Source organism: Myotis nattereri (assembly GCF_964212035.1).
Source record: "Myotis nattereri genome assembly, chromosome: 3".
Taxonomy (NCBI): Eukaryota; Metazoa; Chordata; class Mammalia; order Chiroptera; family Vespertilionidae; genus Myotis; species Myotis nattereri.
This window is the reverse complement of record NC_138077.1, coordinates 70756393-70774587: the sequence shown is the minus strand read 5'-3', so window position 1 is coordinate 70774587 and position 18195 is coordinate 70756393. Positions and strand designations below refer to the sequence as shown.

Here is an 18195-nt window from a genome sequence, read left to right as displayed (position 1 = left end):
GCCACTCAGCCAGAGCACAGCAGCAGTGGCAGGAGCTTCTCCTGCCTTCGCAGCAGCACTAAGGAGCAGCGCTAAGGAGCAATGAGCCCAGCAGTAAGGAGCAGCGAGCAGGCGGGCTGTATGGAGCGAGGGGTCCCGGACTGCGAGAGGGTGCAGGCCAGGCTGAGGGACACCCCCCCCCACCCCCACCTTCCCAGAGCACAAATTTTATGCATCGGGCCTTTAGTTGAAAACATAAAAAAACCTGATTCATCACCCACTTTACCCCATCATCCTTCTACCACCACCTACTCATCAAAAAGTATCCACTACAATTATCCAGTACATGTGAACAATCTAAGTAGCCATCTACAGATGACTGGATAAAAAAGTTTTAGTATATATATTCCATTGAATATTATCTATATATATAAAAAGCCAGTGTTTGTGACAACTGTGACGACCAAACGACCGGTCACCATGAGATGTATTGAGCACCTCTCTGTCCAACCCCTCCCCCCCCCCCCCCCCCCGGCCCTCAGGCTCTGATTGATCAGGGGATGGCTAATGGGGGAACCAGGGTGAGTGGAGCGGCGGGGACTGGAGAGCGGGTGGAAGGCAGACCTCTTGGTCCCTCCCCCCAGCCCCCAGGCTCCAATCTATCGGTGGTGGCAGTGGGGCGGAACTGGGAACTGGCTCCCTTAGTTGTCCTGCAGGTTCAATCTCCAGAGGACAGGACACGCACTAATGGACCAGTGCCACCGGCATGATCCTGACAGCGCTGCTGGCCTCCTGGAGCTCGGCCTCAGGCACTGTAGCCGCTTCCCCTTCCTAGACACTCCTCGAGGAAGAAAGGATACCACCAGCAGCGCCAGGGGTGACCAGCGGTGACTGCTCTCCCCGTGCTTCCTCCAGGTCACTTGAGCCGGCCCCCGCCGGCCCCTGCTCCAGATGAAGTGTGAGCACTGCACAGGGAAGGAATGTAGTAAAAAAACAAAAACCGACAACCAAGAGAATGCTGCAGTCAACATCCTGAGCCTGTCTCAGGAGAATGGAGAGACGAGAGAATTCCATAAGTTGGCCAATGCCAAGATATTTCTGAGTGACTGCCTAGCGTGTGACAATTGTGTGACCGCAGAGGAAGGAGTCCAAGTTTCCCAGCAGAACACCAAGGACTTCTTCCGTGTTCTGAACATTAATAAGAAATGCGGTGCCTCACAGCACAAGGTGCTGGCAGTGTCCGTGTGTCCTCAGTCTCTGCCTTATTTTGCTGCTACATTCAGCCTCAGTGTCACTGATGCATCCAGGAGGCTCTGCGGCTTCCTCAAAAGCCTTGGGGTGCACTGTCTTTGACATGAAGATAGCTGCGGACTTCAGCCTCCTGGAGAGTCAGAAGGAATTTGTGCGTCGGTACTGCCGGCACCGTGAGGAAGAGCCCCGGCTACCCATGCTGACCTCCGCCTGCCCCGGCTGGGTCCAATATGCAGAGCGCGTGCTGGGTCATCCCATCACCCCCCACCTCTGCACGGCCAAGTCTCCCCAGCAGATCATGGGCTCTCTGGCGAAGGATTACTTCCCCGGTAGGCAGAACCTGTCCCCAGACAAGATTTTCCACGTCATTGTGGCCCTGTGTTATGACAAGAAACTGGAGGCCCTTCAAAAAGATGTTCCCACAGCTTTACATCGTTCCCGGGGTGCTGACTGCGTGTTAAGCTCAGGTGAAATTGTCCAGATAATGAAGCAAAGTGACCTTGCCTTGAACGCCGCTGCTGTGGACACTGTTTGGAGACATGAAGGAAGAGGTGAGGCTCCACAGGGGTGCCAGCTCTGACGGGTACCCGGCACACATCTTCAGGCACACAGCCAAGGAGCTGTTCAATGAGGATGTGGGGTGCTCACCTACCACACTCTGAGGAACAAAGACTTCCAGGAGGTCACCCTTGAAAGGGACAGAGAGGTTCTGCTACACGTTGAGGCTGCTTATGGCTTTTGGAACATCCAGAAGTAGTCTTGAAGCTGTAGAGGGGCAAGTTCCCCTGCCACTTCGTGGAGGTCCTGGCCTGCGCCAGGGATGCCTAAGTGGCAGGGGCCTGGCCCAGGCAGAGGATGGACATGTGGACAGGGCACTGCTGCGGCAGATGGAAAGCATCTACGCTGCCATCCTGGTGTGGCCCCTGGGATCCAGCGCCCATGTGCAGGAGCTGTTCCAGGAGTGGCTGGGGGTGGGGGGTGGGGGAGGAGGCGACTCTCCCCAGGCCCAGGAAGCCCTGCACACCACCTAGCGGCCCAGGGCAGCCTGCCAGGACATCAAGTGGTAAAGGTCCAGCAGATGCCTGGCCTGCGGGCCACCTGAGGAGGGGTGTCAGACACGTGAAGGAAAGGCTTAGCTTCTCTGTCTTTGTTTTGGTTTTCAGAATTCTGTGCTCCCCATCTGTCGGCTCCCTCCCTCTGAGGCACGCTGTCATCATCACATGAGTGCTACTGGAATATCGTACTATCTCGAGAGGATTGCCCAAATATACATATCCTTTTATCTAAAGATGAAAAAATCCCAAAGAACAAGAATTAAGACAAACTACTATCCTTTAGGCTTAAAAAATTCTGGAAGTGTCCTGCAAAGAGCTGAGACTTGGTTCTGTCCACGCACCTCAGAGCGATTGGATGAGGAAATGGCCTGGCTTGGCCCTGACTTTACTCACTGTTACTCTTGAAGGTGTCTTTGCCACAATGTGAATAAACTGCCACCTTTTGGAATAGGGGCTCATATGAAAGTCTGCATTCCCACCTTTTCTTGAAATAGATCTATATTCTGCAGCTGTGGCCACGGTCCTGAGACCAGGTCTTGCCAACCAGGTCCTGTCGCCAGGGGGCACTGGAGTGGAGGCCCCCCTAGTGCCCTTTTACATTCAGGGATTGAGCTGAACTCACTTTGGGGAGGCCTGGCAAGGGTGGCAGGTGCCACAGATGGCAGGATGGAGACTGGAGAGGCGGACACCCTGCTCGGTCCCTCCCTGGGTGAGGTCAGGCAAATGAAGGCCGGCTAGCCCGTCCCACAATTGGGTGAGATAGCATCCTATGTGTCCACATCTCACCCTGTGGGCCCGGCCACTCCCCTTAGCTCTGGACAGCCCCCTTGTTCCATGACAGCGTGCTCTGCCATCACGTGCTGCTCACCCTAAATGAGAAGGAAGAGAGCAGTTGGCCCACAGACAACTACACAGAAAGATACGCAGCCACCACAGAGCCCAGCACCCCATGCACGTTCGGGCTTTCCTGTGAAGTGAGGCCTGTGGCCACCCTGGTGTTGGTTTTTAGAGCACTTGGATTTTGTTACCATGTGAGTGACATTCTTCTTGAACCCCTCAGCCGGTTAGATTTCCTTCATTCTTGTGTTATTGTACCTGTGCACCCATCTGGGTTGATAACTTGGACATTGTGTGAAATTACCTATTTTCTGCTTCCAATCTATTTACAGTGGGGTTTCATCCTCTGTGGAAACGTAGATCCATTTCTGATTATGGAATAAACAGTTGAAGTGTCAAAAAAAAAAAAAAAAAAGCAGCTGCCAGGTGACTCCTGATAACTGGCAGGAACTTCTGTGGGATGGATCCGGATCCCAGGCTGGCAAGGGCATCCCACTGCCCCCCACAGAGGACCGATCAGGTCCTGGCTCCCCTCCCCGCCCCATCCTCTTTGGGACCCTACTTGTGCATAAATTTGTGCACCAGGCCTCTAGTTTAAACATAAAAAGGAGTAAATCCTGCCATATGAGAAAACATGCATGAACCTTAAGGGTATTATGCTAGGTGAAATAAGTCAGACAAAGACAACTATATGATCTCACTTATATGTAGAATCTTAAAAAAAGAAAATGAAAACACAAAACTCATAGAAAAAGAAATCAGATTTGTAGTTAACTGGAGTAGAGGATGGGGGGCATGAAAAACTGGATGAAGGTGGTCAAATAGTACAAACTTCTAGTTATAACATAAATAATACTAGGGATGCATGTACAGCATGATGACTAGAGTAAACACTGCTACTGGTACATATGAGTTAAGAGAGTAATTCCTATGAGTTCACATCACAAGGAAAATAAATTTTATTTTTATTTTTTTGTGTGTATATGAAATGATGGATGTTAACTAAGCTTGTGGTAATCATTTCATATTTAAATAAGTCAAATAATTATTCTGTACACCTTAAACTATACAGTGCTTTATATCAATAATATCTCAATAGAACTTGGAAAGAAAAGAAACCAAAAAAAAAGTACCTACTGCCCAGAAATTCATAACTAAAGAGATAGATACTATTAGGGAGAGGGAAGATACTAGTCTTTGGAAGAACAACCAGAACAGCGGTTCTCAACCTGTGGGTCGCGACCCCTTTGGGGGTCGAACAACCCTTTCACAGGGGTCGCCTAAGACCATCGGAAAACACATATATAATTACATATTGTTTTGTGATTAATCACTATGCTTTAATTATGTTCAATTTGTAACAATGAAATTGGGGGTCACCACAACATGAGGAACTGTATTAAAGGGCTGTGGCATTAGGAAGGTTGAGAACCACTGGACTAGAAGGAGTTTTTAACAATTAGAAATGGATTTAGGAACTGTCTTTATGGTCAACTTAGATAATTCAGACCAAAAAATTTCCTTTATGCTTATACATCTGTCCGAATCCCCCAATTGATTATTCAATCTCTTTTTATTATACTTCGCCCTTGTAGACAATGACATAGAAGCTCATCCACATTTTAGCATGAAATTTAAGAAGGAATTTAAATGGTAATATCAGGTATTCCAATGTCACACAATTGAGCCTGCTTTGTGAAATCCTTCTGTATGTCCACTTGAATCTCAGTTCAAAGGCAATCTTGTGGAGGTTTTAAAGATCTCACTTTTTAAAAATATGTTTTTATTGATTTTTTTAAGATAAAAAGAGGAAGGGAGAGGAATAGAGAGATAGAAACATTGATGGGAGAGAAACATCATCCATTGGCTGCCTCCTGCACGCCTCCTACTGGGGATTAAGCCTGTAATATGGGCATGTGCCCTGACCAGGAACTGAACAGGTAACCTCTTGGTTCATGGATTAATGCTCAACCACTGAGCCACACTGGCTGGACTAAAGATCTCACTTTTAACTTGCTTTCATTTTTCTTCCCTTTTTTATGTAAAGGCAACTGGTAAATGTTTCTTAAGGAGACATTCAATATGACTTAAATCAAATATATACCCTAGTGTAGATTACAAAGAAGTCCAATTCTTACCTGGCATTCTGTTTATATTGGTCTTTATGCACCTCACAAAACGAGGTGCTGCTGATTTCAGATTAGTCATCAATTTATTTAGGATTTTCTAAAATAGACACCATAACAAACAAAATCACTTTGCAAATCATTAAAAATATTAATGCACTTCACAAGTGTGTCCAAGTCCATCAACTTCATCTTAAAGCCAAAATGCATACTGACGATAAAATAATGAATTCAAGGTTCTTCTCTGCTTATAAAACATACATGATTTCTTTCCTATGTCAAGTAGTTCTTCATCTGACATAGTTCTATTATGAATCATGTCTACCTGTTTTAAATTTGATAGCAATAATTTATGGCTGGGAAATAAAATGGCTTGAAGAAAGAAATTGTTTCTCAAGTTTTCTGTCTAGAAAATGTTTGTATTATATTCTCTGGAAGCAGAATCTGAGATGAGAATTCTGATTCAAGAGGCTTGTTTGGAGAATGAGGGAAGCAGGATAGAGCAGCGGGGGGAGGGGAGAGTGGGGGCGGGCAGGAGGAATAGCAATGGTATAAACTCTGCCTAGTCTGATCCCTGCAGGAGCTCTGAGCTGAAATGCACCAATTGCATCACAGTTAGTCCCACCTTGAGGTAAGGGAGGGGCCAGAGTCTGGAGCTGAGGGTATGGAGACAGTTTAGCTTGCCATTTGGCCAAGGGCAGTTCTGGCAAGAGTTGTTGTAACGTACCCCACCAATCACAGAAGGATGCCTTGCTACCATACTTCACTATGAGATGTTTGTTATGAGCCAATATTTTTGTTAAAGTCAACAGTGTCCACTAAAACCCAGTAATAGCAAGATAAACTTTCAACTTTTCCAAGTTGGCTGTCTTCAGATTCTTTATTCTTATTTGAAGATGTAAAATTTCAAATAAGTAATAACATATGCAGATTGTAAGGCAGTTAATATATGAATAGATGCAATTAAAAATTACTTTATGCAGAGATGCAACCACTTGGAATGAAGCTCCCTTCTTGTGTTTATTTTCCCCAAACGGTAGAGCTAAAAAAAAAAAAAAAAAAAAAAAAGACATTTAAAAAGCTCTTTTATTTGGTCACATTATCACTCCCTGCTGATGAAAGCATATATTCATCAAAGTTCTAAAAGCACTATGGCAATATCTACAAAAGCTTTAAAATACTTATGTATTAATACAAAAAGTGTATTTCTAGTACTTTCCTTGAGGAAATAATCAGGCAACTGTGTAAAGATATTCATTGCAGCACTTAGTCATACAAAAAAATTAAGCCAAAAATATTATCAACAAATGTTCATCAATAGGAAGTTGGTTTCATTAAGTTATGAAAGAACAGGTATACAATGAAATGCTTCAATTTTTTTAAATGATAGTGTGGATCCATATAACTGACATGGAAATATTTCTAGAATTTAAGAGAAAGAGTAGGCTACAAAATAGTTTGTATATTATGATCCTGTGTGTATATACATGGTTTTGTGTATGTATGCTTTTTTTAAAAAAAAATGTTTTAATTGATTTTAGAGAGAGGAAGGGAAAGGAAGAGAGAGAGAAGAAAAAAAAAACATCTCTGAGAGAGAAACATCTCTGAGAGAGAAACATCTCTGAGAGAGAAACATGGATTGGCTGTCTCCTGCACACCCTCTACTGGAGATCAAATCTACAACTGGGGCATGTGCCCTGACAGGGAATCAAACCGATGACCTCCTGGTGCATGGGACGCTGCTCAACCAACTGAGCCACACTTGCCAAGTTGTATGTGTTTCTAAGTGAAGTTTTTTGTGGGTGGCTATACACATAAAAAGTTGGGAGGAATGTACATCAAAATGTTAGCAGTTGTTATCTCCTATGTAAGATTATAGGTAATCTTGATGTCCCATTTTTTAGTTTTTCTATGTTTTCTGTGGTTTTGGCAACACTCATACATTACTTTTATAATTTATAAAAAAATCTACTTCCATTTTCTTGAAGCAAAAGAATTTATGCTTAAGCCAATTTGTTTTACAAACATCTGTGTAGTGCTAACTCACTAAGATGTAAAACAACAACAAAATCCATGGGCAATCTGGAAAAAAATGGGCCAGCTATCAATATGAAAAACTAATAAAATATTCTCTGCCTGAGTAGCACTGTGCTGAGACAGATGTCATGAAGTTTAATTAAGAATGTCCTACTGACATGCCTTAGGCCCTCAAAGGGAACCGCTTGAGTTGCCTGTATTTCAGTTTCTCCATACATGAAAAGGGAATATACTACCTTCCATTAATTTTTTTATTATAACTGGTTTAAAATAAAATAAAAGTGTGATTATTATAGGTAACTTGATGGTTGGCTGAGTCGGAAACTTAGAGGCAACTCTTTTCAGGGGGGTGCTTAAATAATTATGGAAAAAGACATTCTGGACAATTCTCTTCTATTTCCAAAGAATACAGCATATACCCTGAAGAATTAGAAGATGACTTCCTCCTAATTCTCTGCCCAAACCACTCTCTGATTTCTTAGGATCAGAGAATTACTCATCTGGGAGCCATAAGCACCGTGACCTCTATCTAACAGATTTCTCAGAGCCACTTTTGGACCTATTAGAATTAGGCAGATGCATTGCCTGAAGATGATCAGAGTCCAACATAGTAGTTTCCATCTGTCAACAGGATTCCTCTTGAGACAGGCCAACAGGATTTCAGGTATGCTCCTGAATTATGTCAGCTTGTGCTGGCAAAGCCAGGAAAAGCTAAATTCTCTCTCCATCCATTGGCTGCCTCCTGCACGCCCTCTATTGGGGATCAAACCCAGTCCGATGTTCCTAATCAGCCCACAGGGGACAGGAGTTCACTTGAAGCTGGGTGTAAGATAATAAGAGGATGAGAATGTTAGGAGGTACGAGTACACACCCCATTTAAAGAACAGTTAGTGTTCTGCCCAATTGCCATGAAGGCATCTGAACCAGGCTGGTCAGATTTTCTATTTTCATATAATTCTGCCCCCATTTTTTTTTAAAGAAATAGGGAAATCAAATGTGTATATGAAATCTTCTGATTATTTTTTCACCTGTCTGGGCCCAACACAACCATGCTTGAAGACCAGTTTTTCTCAAAGGCTGCCAGTCTGCGACTTTGCTATGGACTGTGAGAGAGTCCTTCTGTAGGAAGCCTAGCGTTAGTTTGGTTGTGAGGCTGATGTTAGCAACTTAAGCTCAGTATCTTCAATGCTTTGTGTCATGGTACAGAAGTCTGAATTGTATCCTGTCCATCTCTCCATTTTGTTTGTTCCTGAGAAATCCTGCTTCCTACCTTGGCTTTGCCATTTAATAGATTTCTGAAGCTGGGGATGCTACTTACTCTTCTACACTTGTTCTTGTAAGAAAGGGAGAGATTTTCCTCTCTATGTATCTGAAAGGGTCATGACAAGGCTTGAGTAAGATGATATATCTGAAAGTGCTTTGTAAATTACAAACTACTAAACAAGATTAGTTGTTAGTTGATCAATAAAACAGGCATTTGCTACATACTTGAGGCTATGATTGAACAAATCAGACATAATTCCTGTCATCATGAAGCTTAAAATAACTTCAAGTTATTATAATAGAAAAGCACTGTGAAGGAAAATTCCAAGATATTTGGGGAATACCTATTAAAGTGACTTGTTATTTCCCCAAAATCCTTTTTCAAAACATGGTTTGCTGCTCTCTCTTTGCATCTGGGTCAAGCAGAAGATAAAGGCAAACCAGAGCAGGATTCTTGAAATATAACTATCTTTGAGCACCATTTCCTTGAAGAACCATGAGCCTGAGGTCAGAAAGGCTAATAAGAGGGGACAACCAGACCACAGAGCAGACAGATATCACAGGAAAGAAGTAAGGGTTGTTGTAAGTGTCAAGGCAACCATGGGTTCCATTCTGAGGCTGAAAAATGAGGGAAGATTGTTTGACTCACCACTGTCAGTACTGATGTAATTTTCAAAAAGATTTGCCAGAAGTCTGTTAGGTTACTTCTGAAATATAGCCACCACCCTTTCATTAAGAATGTCTTTGTTTTTTTAAGCCAGACACTGATGTTATAGGACACCTTTAGAAAGACACGCAGTTCGGGTAACAAAAGAGAATACATAAATTAACATAGCAAATTGTGCGTTTCTTAAAAAAAAACAACTTTAAATTAGTTTGATGTAACAATACTGAATAATACTCCCAGAAGTCCTTGTGCTACCCAAAGAGATGCTCAGAATTTACCATTTGCACTGAAGAAGAAAGGAAGAGAAGGGGAGGTGAGGAAGGGAGAAAAGAAGGAGGGAGGGAGAGGGAGGAAGAAATACATGGTATTTCAAGTAGAAACAATTCACATCAGCACTCCTTCATAGGCAAGAATAGATGAAATAATCCAAGTGTCTCTGACACATAGCGAGTATTCAAATAATCATTGACAATTATAATGGTATTTTGCTCTAAATATTATTATAATTAATATTTAAGAATTGTATCAAAGAAGAAAATTACAAGCAAATCTATACAGTTGGCTGGTCATTTTTAGGTTGAAGTATTATTTTATCCTTTATTAGTTATCTTTCTGTTCTAACTAGAATCACTGACTAGAAACACAAAAGCAGAAAAAAGACACACACACACACTCACACCAGTGGGGAAATGCAAAGAAGCAGTGAGGTCCATTAGAAACCTTTGTTGGCCATAGATTTGAGATCATTACTTTACAGTGACTATTGTTTTATGAGAGATTTTTTTTTAAAATCTTCAATAAAAAGATCAATTGAAAGCACTCATTTATACACTGTTAAGTTAAAAGGAAGGACAAAAAAGGAAAAATCCATGACTTTGATAGTCTCCATGACTTCCTAAAATGTCTTACTTTGAGTTGGGGTGACCGGGTCTATTTTGAGATTTTTGACCCCTGTGCACATGGAAAACTATTATAGTATAGCTATTTCATTTCCTAAGTGCAAAAAGGCTGAACCAACTTTTTCCTAGAAGTGAGATTTATTTTATTCATCTCTTCATTTAATCTAAACTTTAGTTATGTATTACCTAAAGACTTCGGCTGAGTGCATTTGAAACAGTCAGGGCTGAAGGTCTACAGGTAACTTACCATTCCTGCATAATGGACAAGTTCAAGATGAGCTTCATATTTCTTCTTCTTATCAGGCTGGGCTTCTGGAAACGAACCGACTTTCCAAATTGTCAAAAAATTTGGTCTTGAACGTCACATCTGTAGCCTGAGAAAACATACATTCCTCTTCAAGGATGAAAAAGATTCCCATTGGCTGTTGGTGATTCATAGAAACATCAGATGAGAAAATACCAGGAAATGGGATTTTCAGTAGGGGGTTAGTGTAGACTCTTTCCCAGGAACTTAATCAGTTGACAAAGGGAAGGGATATTCACTATATATAACTAGCCATTATCCAGTCAACAAATAGTTATTAAATATCTACTAGGAGCCAGGCATCAGTAGTAGTAACCATATGGCCATGAACCACATAGACAAAGCGCCTTTCTTCAGGGTGCTTACGTTCTAGTGGAGCAAACACACAAGCAAACAAAAAATAACTGACTTAGTTTCATATAAGTGCTCAGAAGAAATCATGCAAAGTAAAGGGATAGAGCATGATTTCTTCTGAGCACTTACATTTCTTCTGAGTGGGAGTTATTTTAGTAAGATTGTGGGGAAGACCCTCTGACCTGAATGAGAAGAGCAATTCTGAGAAGATGGTATAAAGTATTCTGGACAGAGAAATAAAGAGTGCAAAGCTCTGAAGCAGTGGCACACTTGGCAAATTTGAGGTCCTGCCAGAGTCAAGTGTGGACAGAGCAAAGCTAGTCAGATGGAGTATGTGGTTACAAGATAAAGCCAGAGAGGTAAGGAGTATTGTATCCCAAAGGTCTTACAGACCATGGTGAGACATTTGAATTTTATTTTAAGTATAATAGGAGACCTTTGGAGATTTTTAACATGAAGTGATATGATTTGATTTATGCTTGAAAAGAAGGTTTAGAACAGGGGTTGGTGAAATAGAGCCTATTGGTCAAATCTTACCTATAGCCTGTATCGGAAAGCCAGTGAACTAATAATGGTTTTTACACTTTTTAAAAATATTTTTATTGATTTCAGAGAGGAAGGGAGAGGGAGAAAGAGATAGAAAGATCAATGATGAGAGAGAATCAATTGATCGGCTGCCTCCTGCACACACCCCACTGGGGATCTGAACCCGCAACCCAGGCATGTGCCCTGACAGGAATCAAACCTGGGACCCTTCAGTCTGCAGGACAATGCTCTATCCACCGAACCAAACTGGCCAGGCCCGGTTTTTACATTTTTACTTTTTATTGTTTTTTACATTTTTAAAGGGTTATAAAAACAAAAACAGGATATGTGATAGAAAACCTGATGGTCCCAATTGGCAGAATTTCTCTCTAAAGGGCCATATCTATAATAATAAAAGGGTAATATGCTAATTAGACTGGACATCATCCCAGACGTCCTTCCTGATGAAGCCAGGGCCAGAGGGAAGCCAGCCCGGGTCCCGGGTGTTGGAGGGAAGCCAGTGCCGGCAGCAGGGGAAAGGAAGGCCTATTCTTGAACAAATTTTCATGTATTGGGCCTCTAGTAGTATATATATTTACTAGACTTTGTGGGCCATCTAGTCTCTGTTACACTTCTGCCATCAACTCAACCCTTTCAGCCCTGAAAGAGCAATTGACAATATGTAAATAAAATGAGTGTGACAATGTTTCATTAAAACTATTTACAAAAACAGGATACAGACCAGAATTGGCCTACAGGGCTGTAGTTTACTGACCTCTGGTCTAGACTAGTTATAGTATTAGAGGCTGTGAAAAATCATTGACATGTGATAGAGGTTGAAATTAGACCCTGGGTTACAAATTGCCAGTGGATAGAATATGGGATGTAATAGAAAGGAGGATTGCCCTAGCTGGCTTGCTCAGTGGATAGAGCATCAGCCTGTGGACTCAAGGGTCTCTCATCATGTTTCTGTCTTTCTCTCCATCTCCCTTCCTATCTGAAATCAATAAAAATATATTGAACAAAAGAGAGAGAGAGAGAGAGAGAGAGAGAGAGAGAGAGAGAGAGAGAGAGAGAGAGAGAGGAAGGAAGGAAGGAAGGAAGGAAGGAAGGAAGGAAGGAAGGAAGGAAGGAAGGAAGGAGAAAAGAAAAGAAAAGAACAAACGAACGACCAGGCTTTTGGTTTGAGCAAATGGGTAATAGATACTGCCATTAATTAGGTTTGGGGTGGGAATCAAGGACTAATATTTGCCTATTATTTTGTATATTTGTATATTCATTTACCTACTTCATGAATATTTTTGAAGGGCCTTCATGAACCAATTATTGTACTGACAGTTTGGGTTTAAAAAGAATAATTAGCCCAGATGGTGTGGTTTAGTGGTTGAGTGTCGACCCATGAATTAGGAGGTCACGGTTCGTTTCCCAGTCAGGACACATGCCTAGGTTTCAGGATCAATCCCCAGTGGGGGGTGTGCAGGAGGCAGTCGATTAATGATTCCCTCTCATCATTGATGTTTCTTTTTCTCTCCCCTTTTCCCTTCCTCTTTCTGAAATCAATTTTGAAAAAAAGAAGAAATAATCAGACATGGGTTTTGGCCCCAGAGCATTTAGTCGAGAAAACAAGACATATACATGATATATAGATCACAAAGTAGACCAAACAGAGGTACAGGTAAACTGTCAGGAAAATTTCAAATTACAACATGATCTCTTGACATACAACATAAATTTCATAATTCTCTATCAATCCTTTATACCTAAGAACCATAAACTCTTAGGTTTGAGAAAGATATTAAGGATCTAGTCCAGTGATGGCAAACCTATGACACACGTGTCAGAGGTGACACGCGAACTCATTTTTTTGGTTGATTTTTCTTTGTTAAATGGCATTTAAATATATAAAATAAATATCAAAAATATGTCTTTGTTTTACTATGGTTGCAAATATCAAAAAATTTCTATATGTGACACGGCACCAGAGTGAAGTTAGGGTTTTTCAAAATGCTGACATGCCAAGCTCAAAATGTTCGCCATCACTGATTCTAGTCCAATTCCCTAATAACTCCTTCAATTCCCTTCATCATTTCCTTCTAAAAAGCAGATTAGCTTATGCGCGAATATTTCCATAGAGTGAGAACAAACCAAGTTGAGTCAATGCTCTGTGGGTGATATATTAAAAGAAAATTTGTCTCAAGTTCAGAATACTTTGTTTTAAATCATTCTACTAGAGCCAATACAAGTCAGTCTAATTCTTCTAAATGGTGGATCATCAGATATTTGAAGATTACGTTTCTGATCCATCTGAGTCTGTTATTCTAATATATGGACTATGGTTTTCTACCTCTTGTTTATTCTCAGACTTACAACTTGCATTTAATAGATGATGTATTGAACAACATTCCACCAATAACTCTTGTACTGAATAGTTCTGGGACATCTTCCTTTATCTGAAGCATCTAGGTGGGGAATGATGCAATGAGTGAATATGTGAACTGTTCTAAGTGAGGACAAAATAGTCTAAGTGAAACCGACACCTCTCTTGCTCCTGGCAGCACTGACCTTTTGGGTTCTTGGGAGAGTGAAAAATGAGAAAGAGGATGAGGAAGACAAGAGAGATTCTGATAAATTACACAGTGAATTTCCTGGTACAGGTGCTGCGAGGCATGGACTCCATCTTGGACCATGTATTTTCTCATCCTGCCTATAGTCAGTCAATCCTCAATAAAAACTGGAATTAATAGTTTAAAAGTTTAAGCATCTCCTGGGATGGTGTCTGTTAACAGGAGGGTTTTGGCAAACTCACCAGGCATGGTAGCCCCGTTTCAGGTAGAGGACCATTAGGACTATCATTTCCTTGGGACTTCAGTGATGCCAGTTTTGGGGTGAATGGAAGTTCTATGTAAAATAAGTGGACGGTATAGCTCATAATGTAACAACTAAATCACTAAGGAGGGGAAAACACTCTTCAGAGTATTCTCCATTTCCCCGGTGCTTGAGAGGCGTAAAGCTTCTAATAAATATGAGGCCCTCCAGCAAAGTAATTACCAAATGCTGCCCCATAGCAGCAAGTGCTCTCCATTGCACAGTAAATGGTTTGAGCCAGTTGCCCTGATTCGGAATATTAGGGCTCTAACCTCTCCCTCTTCAAATATGATCAATTCTGCCTTCCTCTTGTTTTTATCTGCCACCTTCTTACTATTTCCATTTTTGCTATCCTGATTCAGAACCTATTATTCACCTGGACTACTATAACAGCTTCCAAAATGCCTTAATTTTAGATTTTCCTTCCAGTGCAACCACTATACACGAATCTACCAGATTAAACACAAGCAGCTCTGACTATTCTATAGCCAGCATAAAACTCTTTTTGGCTTCCTATTACTTCCAAATAAGATATTAATTCATTAAAAGACCTTCACAACATGACCTTCTATTTTTGTTTACTTCTAGCTACTTCCATGTGTGTGTTCTAAGTTCTAACTAGACTCCTAACATTTTGGAATGTGTTCTTTGCTTTCCTGTCTCTATGTCTTTGCTCTTGCCAGCCCCCTCACCTGCTAGCTTCCTCTCTTCATCTGCTGAAGTCATATTCATTCCTTAAGATCTAGCTAAAATTGTACACTCTTTCCCACCAGGCCTTGCTAGATTCGCACTTATGAGCTCTGTGGGTCTCTGACAGTGCCTTTACTCCATTTATGCTGACATATATTTTTAAATTTATTAGACTTACAAATCTACTTGACTGCATACTTCCTAAGGGCAAGTGCTATTTATAACAAATGCTTAAGTTTTTTACAACATTTAATTCAAAGTCTTCTACACAGCAGTGTGGTATTGGGCCTAAAATTAAGGTCCAACATTATGTGTTCCTTGACATCAGGGAAAACAAGGAGAGCCTCAAATTACCAATCACAAGTTCCTCTTCCCGTTGTGCTTCCATGGGTGAGGTCTCCTAGCCAACAACCTTCCTTATCATGGGACCTGTCACAGTGTCTGCTTAGCCTTGAGTAATGGGTTTCAGTTCCCTGCCAACCCATGGAATTACTCCAAGTCAGTCACATCCTCCAGGGGCAACCAAGGGTCACCTCACCCTATTATTACTACAAAGCCTGCCTCCTAAAGCCACTGCTCACCCATTCTCTTCCCAAGTGCAAACACCATGTGGCTCTGCTCTGCATGGCATGCAGTGTTCTCCACCCCCAGGCTGTGAGTATCTGTGACTAATAAGCTGTTGTCAATCTCATCTGTCCAGTGATGGGTTGTGCTATGTTTAGCTATAGCCATAACGCTAGGAGAGGAATCGAATCTCCCCTCACCAGTGGAGTGATAAGGAGCTGACCAAAAACGGGTTAGTTATTGAATAAATTTACTTACTTTTCCAATAAAAAGAAAAAAAAGTGATAGTTTTGGTCTTAAGACATCTTTCTATTTACATTCTAAGTTCCTTCAGGGCTAGGATGAGGCCTCTGGTTTACATTTCTCACAACCCTTAGCCTAGTAAGTTCCAAGGTGAGTTAAATGTAAGTTGCTAGAAAATTTTTAAGTAATTAATTGACAGGTGAACACTCAGACATACAGGTTTGAGTTTTGGGTCCTGGGCTGCTTTGCTATGGGCAATAGGCATAAAAAACAGAGTTGCAAACAAGAAAGCACTGAATTATATGTTTAAAGAAGATATTTATGTGCATGTAAAAGATATTTAGACATTAATGTGATTCATTTTATAATAAAAACATCAGAATTTACACATCCAAAGAACCCCACTTAGGAGGCAACAACACTTATTGCCAAGCTGCTACCAGGATTTAAAATAGTTTAGAAGCTTCCTTAGGCTTTCTAGACATAATGGACTACTGGTACATGGAAAGTTCATATTGTTTGATGGTGTACATTTTATAGAAACAACTAAAAATTATTCAGGCAAATAAGGTAAACAATGTGCTCAAGTTAAGTAACAGAGTTAAGACTCAGATAGGTAAGATGATCAGTAGTAAAGCTGGTAATATTTCAAAAACATTATCCCAATTCCCATCCTGTGAGAGACATTTTCCAAAAGGGCTGAATTATTGGAAGATGGTTAGATATAGCCTCTCAAGGTGACTACAATGGAGGGGCAACAAATTTTTAAATGTATAATGTTGGATTTATTTGCTTAAAAATATTAGAATTAATCTCTTTACCAATTCCTATGTAAAACCATAAATATGTAGTTATATGTTAATACTTTAATAAACAAATGATTGATGCTCAAGTTCTAAACAAACTAGAATATTTCAAAGTAATGAAATAAGGGTGAGCTAATCATATAATTGATTTATTTACTACATCCTATATAATAAAAAGGTAATATGCAAATTAACCCTTACGCCTTCACAAGATGGCTGCCTACAACCAGGCCAGTAGTGGGGTTAGTGAGGGACGACCAAACAACTGAACAGCAGGCTGCGTGGGGCGACCAGACCAGCAGAGGGGTTAGTGAGGGACAACAAAACAACTGAACAGCAGGCTGTGTGGGGCAACCAGGCTGGCAGAAGAGGCAGTAAGAGGTGACCAGGCTGGGAGGGGGGGCAGTAAGAGGCGACCAGGCTGGTGTGGGGGGGGGGGGGGGAAGATAGGGGTAATCAGGCCACTGGGGGGGCTGCAGTTGGAGGTAACCAGGCCAGCAGGGGAGGCAGTTGGGGTGACTAGTCCAGCAGGGGGGGCAATAAGGGGTGACCAGGCCAGCAGTGGGGGAAGTTAGGAGCGAGCAGGCCAGCAGGGAGGGGGTAGTTGGGGGTGACCTGGCTGGCAGCAGGGGCAGTTAGGAGCGACCAGGTTGGTGGGGGTGGAGGGCAGCTAGGGGTGACCAAACAGTCAGGCAGGTAAGCGATTAGGAGCCAGCGATCCAGGATTGTGAGAGGGATGTCCGACTGCCTGTTTAGGCCCGATCCCAGGGGTCGGGCCTAAACAGGCAGTCGGACATCCCCCGAGGGGTCCCAGATTGGAGAGAGTGCAGGCCAGGCTGAGGGGATCTCCCCCCTATGCACGAATTTCATGTACCAGACCTCTAGTATACAATATTGAAGCAAGTCACTGTATGCTTGAAGTCCAAATTAACAATTAAAGCTGATGTTAAAATCCATTTGTGTTATGTTCCTTGGTTATTACCCAAAGGAGTTAAAGACATGTCCACCTGAAGAACCTGCACATGGATATTTGTAGCAGCTTAGCTATTTAAAGCAGTTTTGCTTGCCAAAACTTGAAAGCAATCAAGATTCCCTTCAGTTGGTGAATGGATAAATAAACTGTGGTGCATCCAGACAATGGAATACTATTCAGGGCTAAAAATAAGTGAGCCTCAAAACCATGAAAAGATGTGGAACAACCTTAAATACAGATTCCTAAGTGAAAGAAGCCAATATAAAAAGGTTACATGCTGTGTGAATTCCAACTGTATAACATTCTGGGGAAGGCAAAACTATGGAGGTAGTAAAAAGATCAGTGATTTCCAGGGGCAGTGAAAATACTCTGTATGATACCATAGTGATGGATACATGTCATCATACATGTCTCCAAACCCATAGAATGTACAACACCAGGAGTGAACCCTAAGGTAAATTATGGACTTTAAGTGATAATGATGTGCCAATGTAGGTTGCTCAGCTGTATCAAATGTACCACTCTGGTGGGGATGTTGACAACCAGGGAGGCTATGCATACATGGGAGAGAAGGTATATCTCTGTACTTTGTCCTCAATTTTTCTCTGAACCTAAAACTGATTTAAAAATAAAAGCTTAATTTAAAAAGTAAATTTGTTTTAGTTTGACATGAATTTTCCTAACGAACATAAACATTTAAAACTTTTATGTATGGAAATCCCTTTTCTTTACATATACACACAGATGTATGCTCTAA

The 18195-nt window shown here is 41.7% G+C and overlaps 1 protein-coding gene and 1 pseudogene across 2 annotated transcripts in view; one reads left to right on the top strand and one right to left on the bottom strand.

Moving 5' to 3' along the window:
- The window catches only part of MYH15 (myosin heavy chain 15), a gene marked incomplete at both ends in the record, with an annotated part of 149873 nt that overhangs the window by 85907 nt on the left and 45771 nt on the right, over window positions 1-18195 (bottom strand). Inside the window, 8 exon segments of the mRNA XM_081085999.1 lie at window positions 5261-5348; window positions 6223-6290; window positions 9198-9249; window positions 9253-9302; window positions 9305-9329; window positions 10362-10417; window positions 10420-10452; window positions 10455-10536. Of these exon segments, the coding sequence (XP_080942125.1) occupies window positions 5261-5348; window positions 6223-6290; window positions 9198-9249; window positions 9253-9302; window positions 9305-9329; window positions 10362-10417; window positions 10420-10452; window positions 10455-10536 (454 nt within the window).
- LOC308516881 (nuclear prelamin A recognition factor-like) lies at window positions 931-2261 on the top strand (annotated as a pseudogene). Its single transcript has one exon. The product of its transcript is annotated as a nuclear prelamin A recognition factor-like (transcript).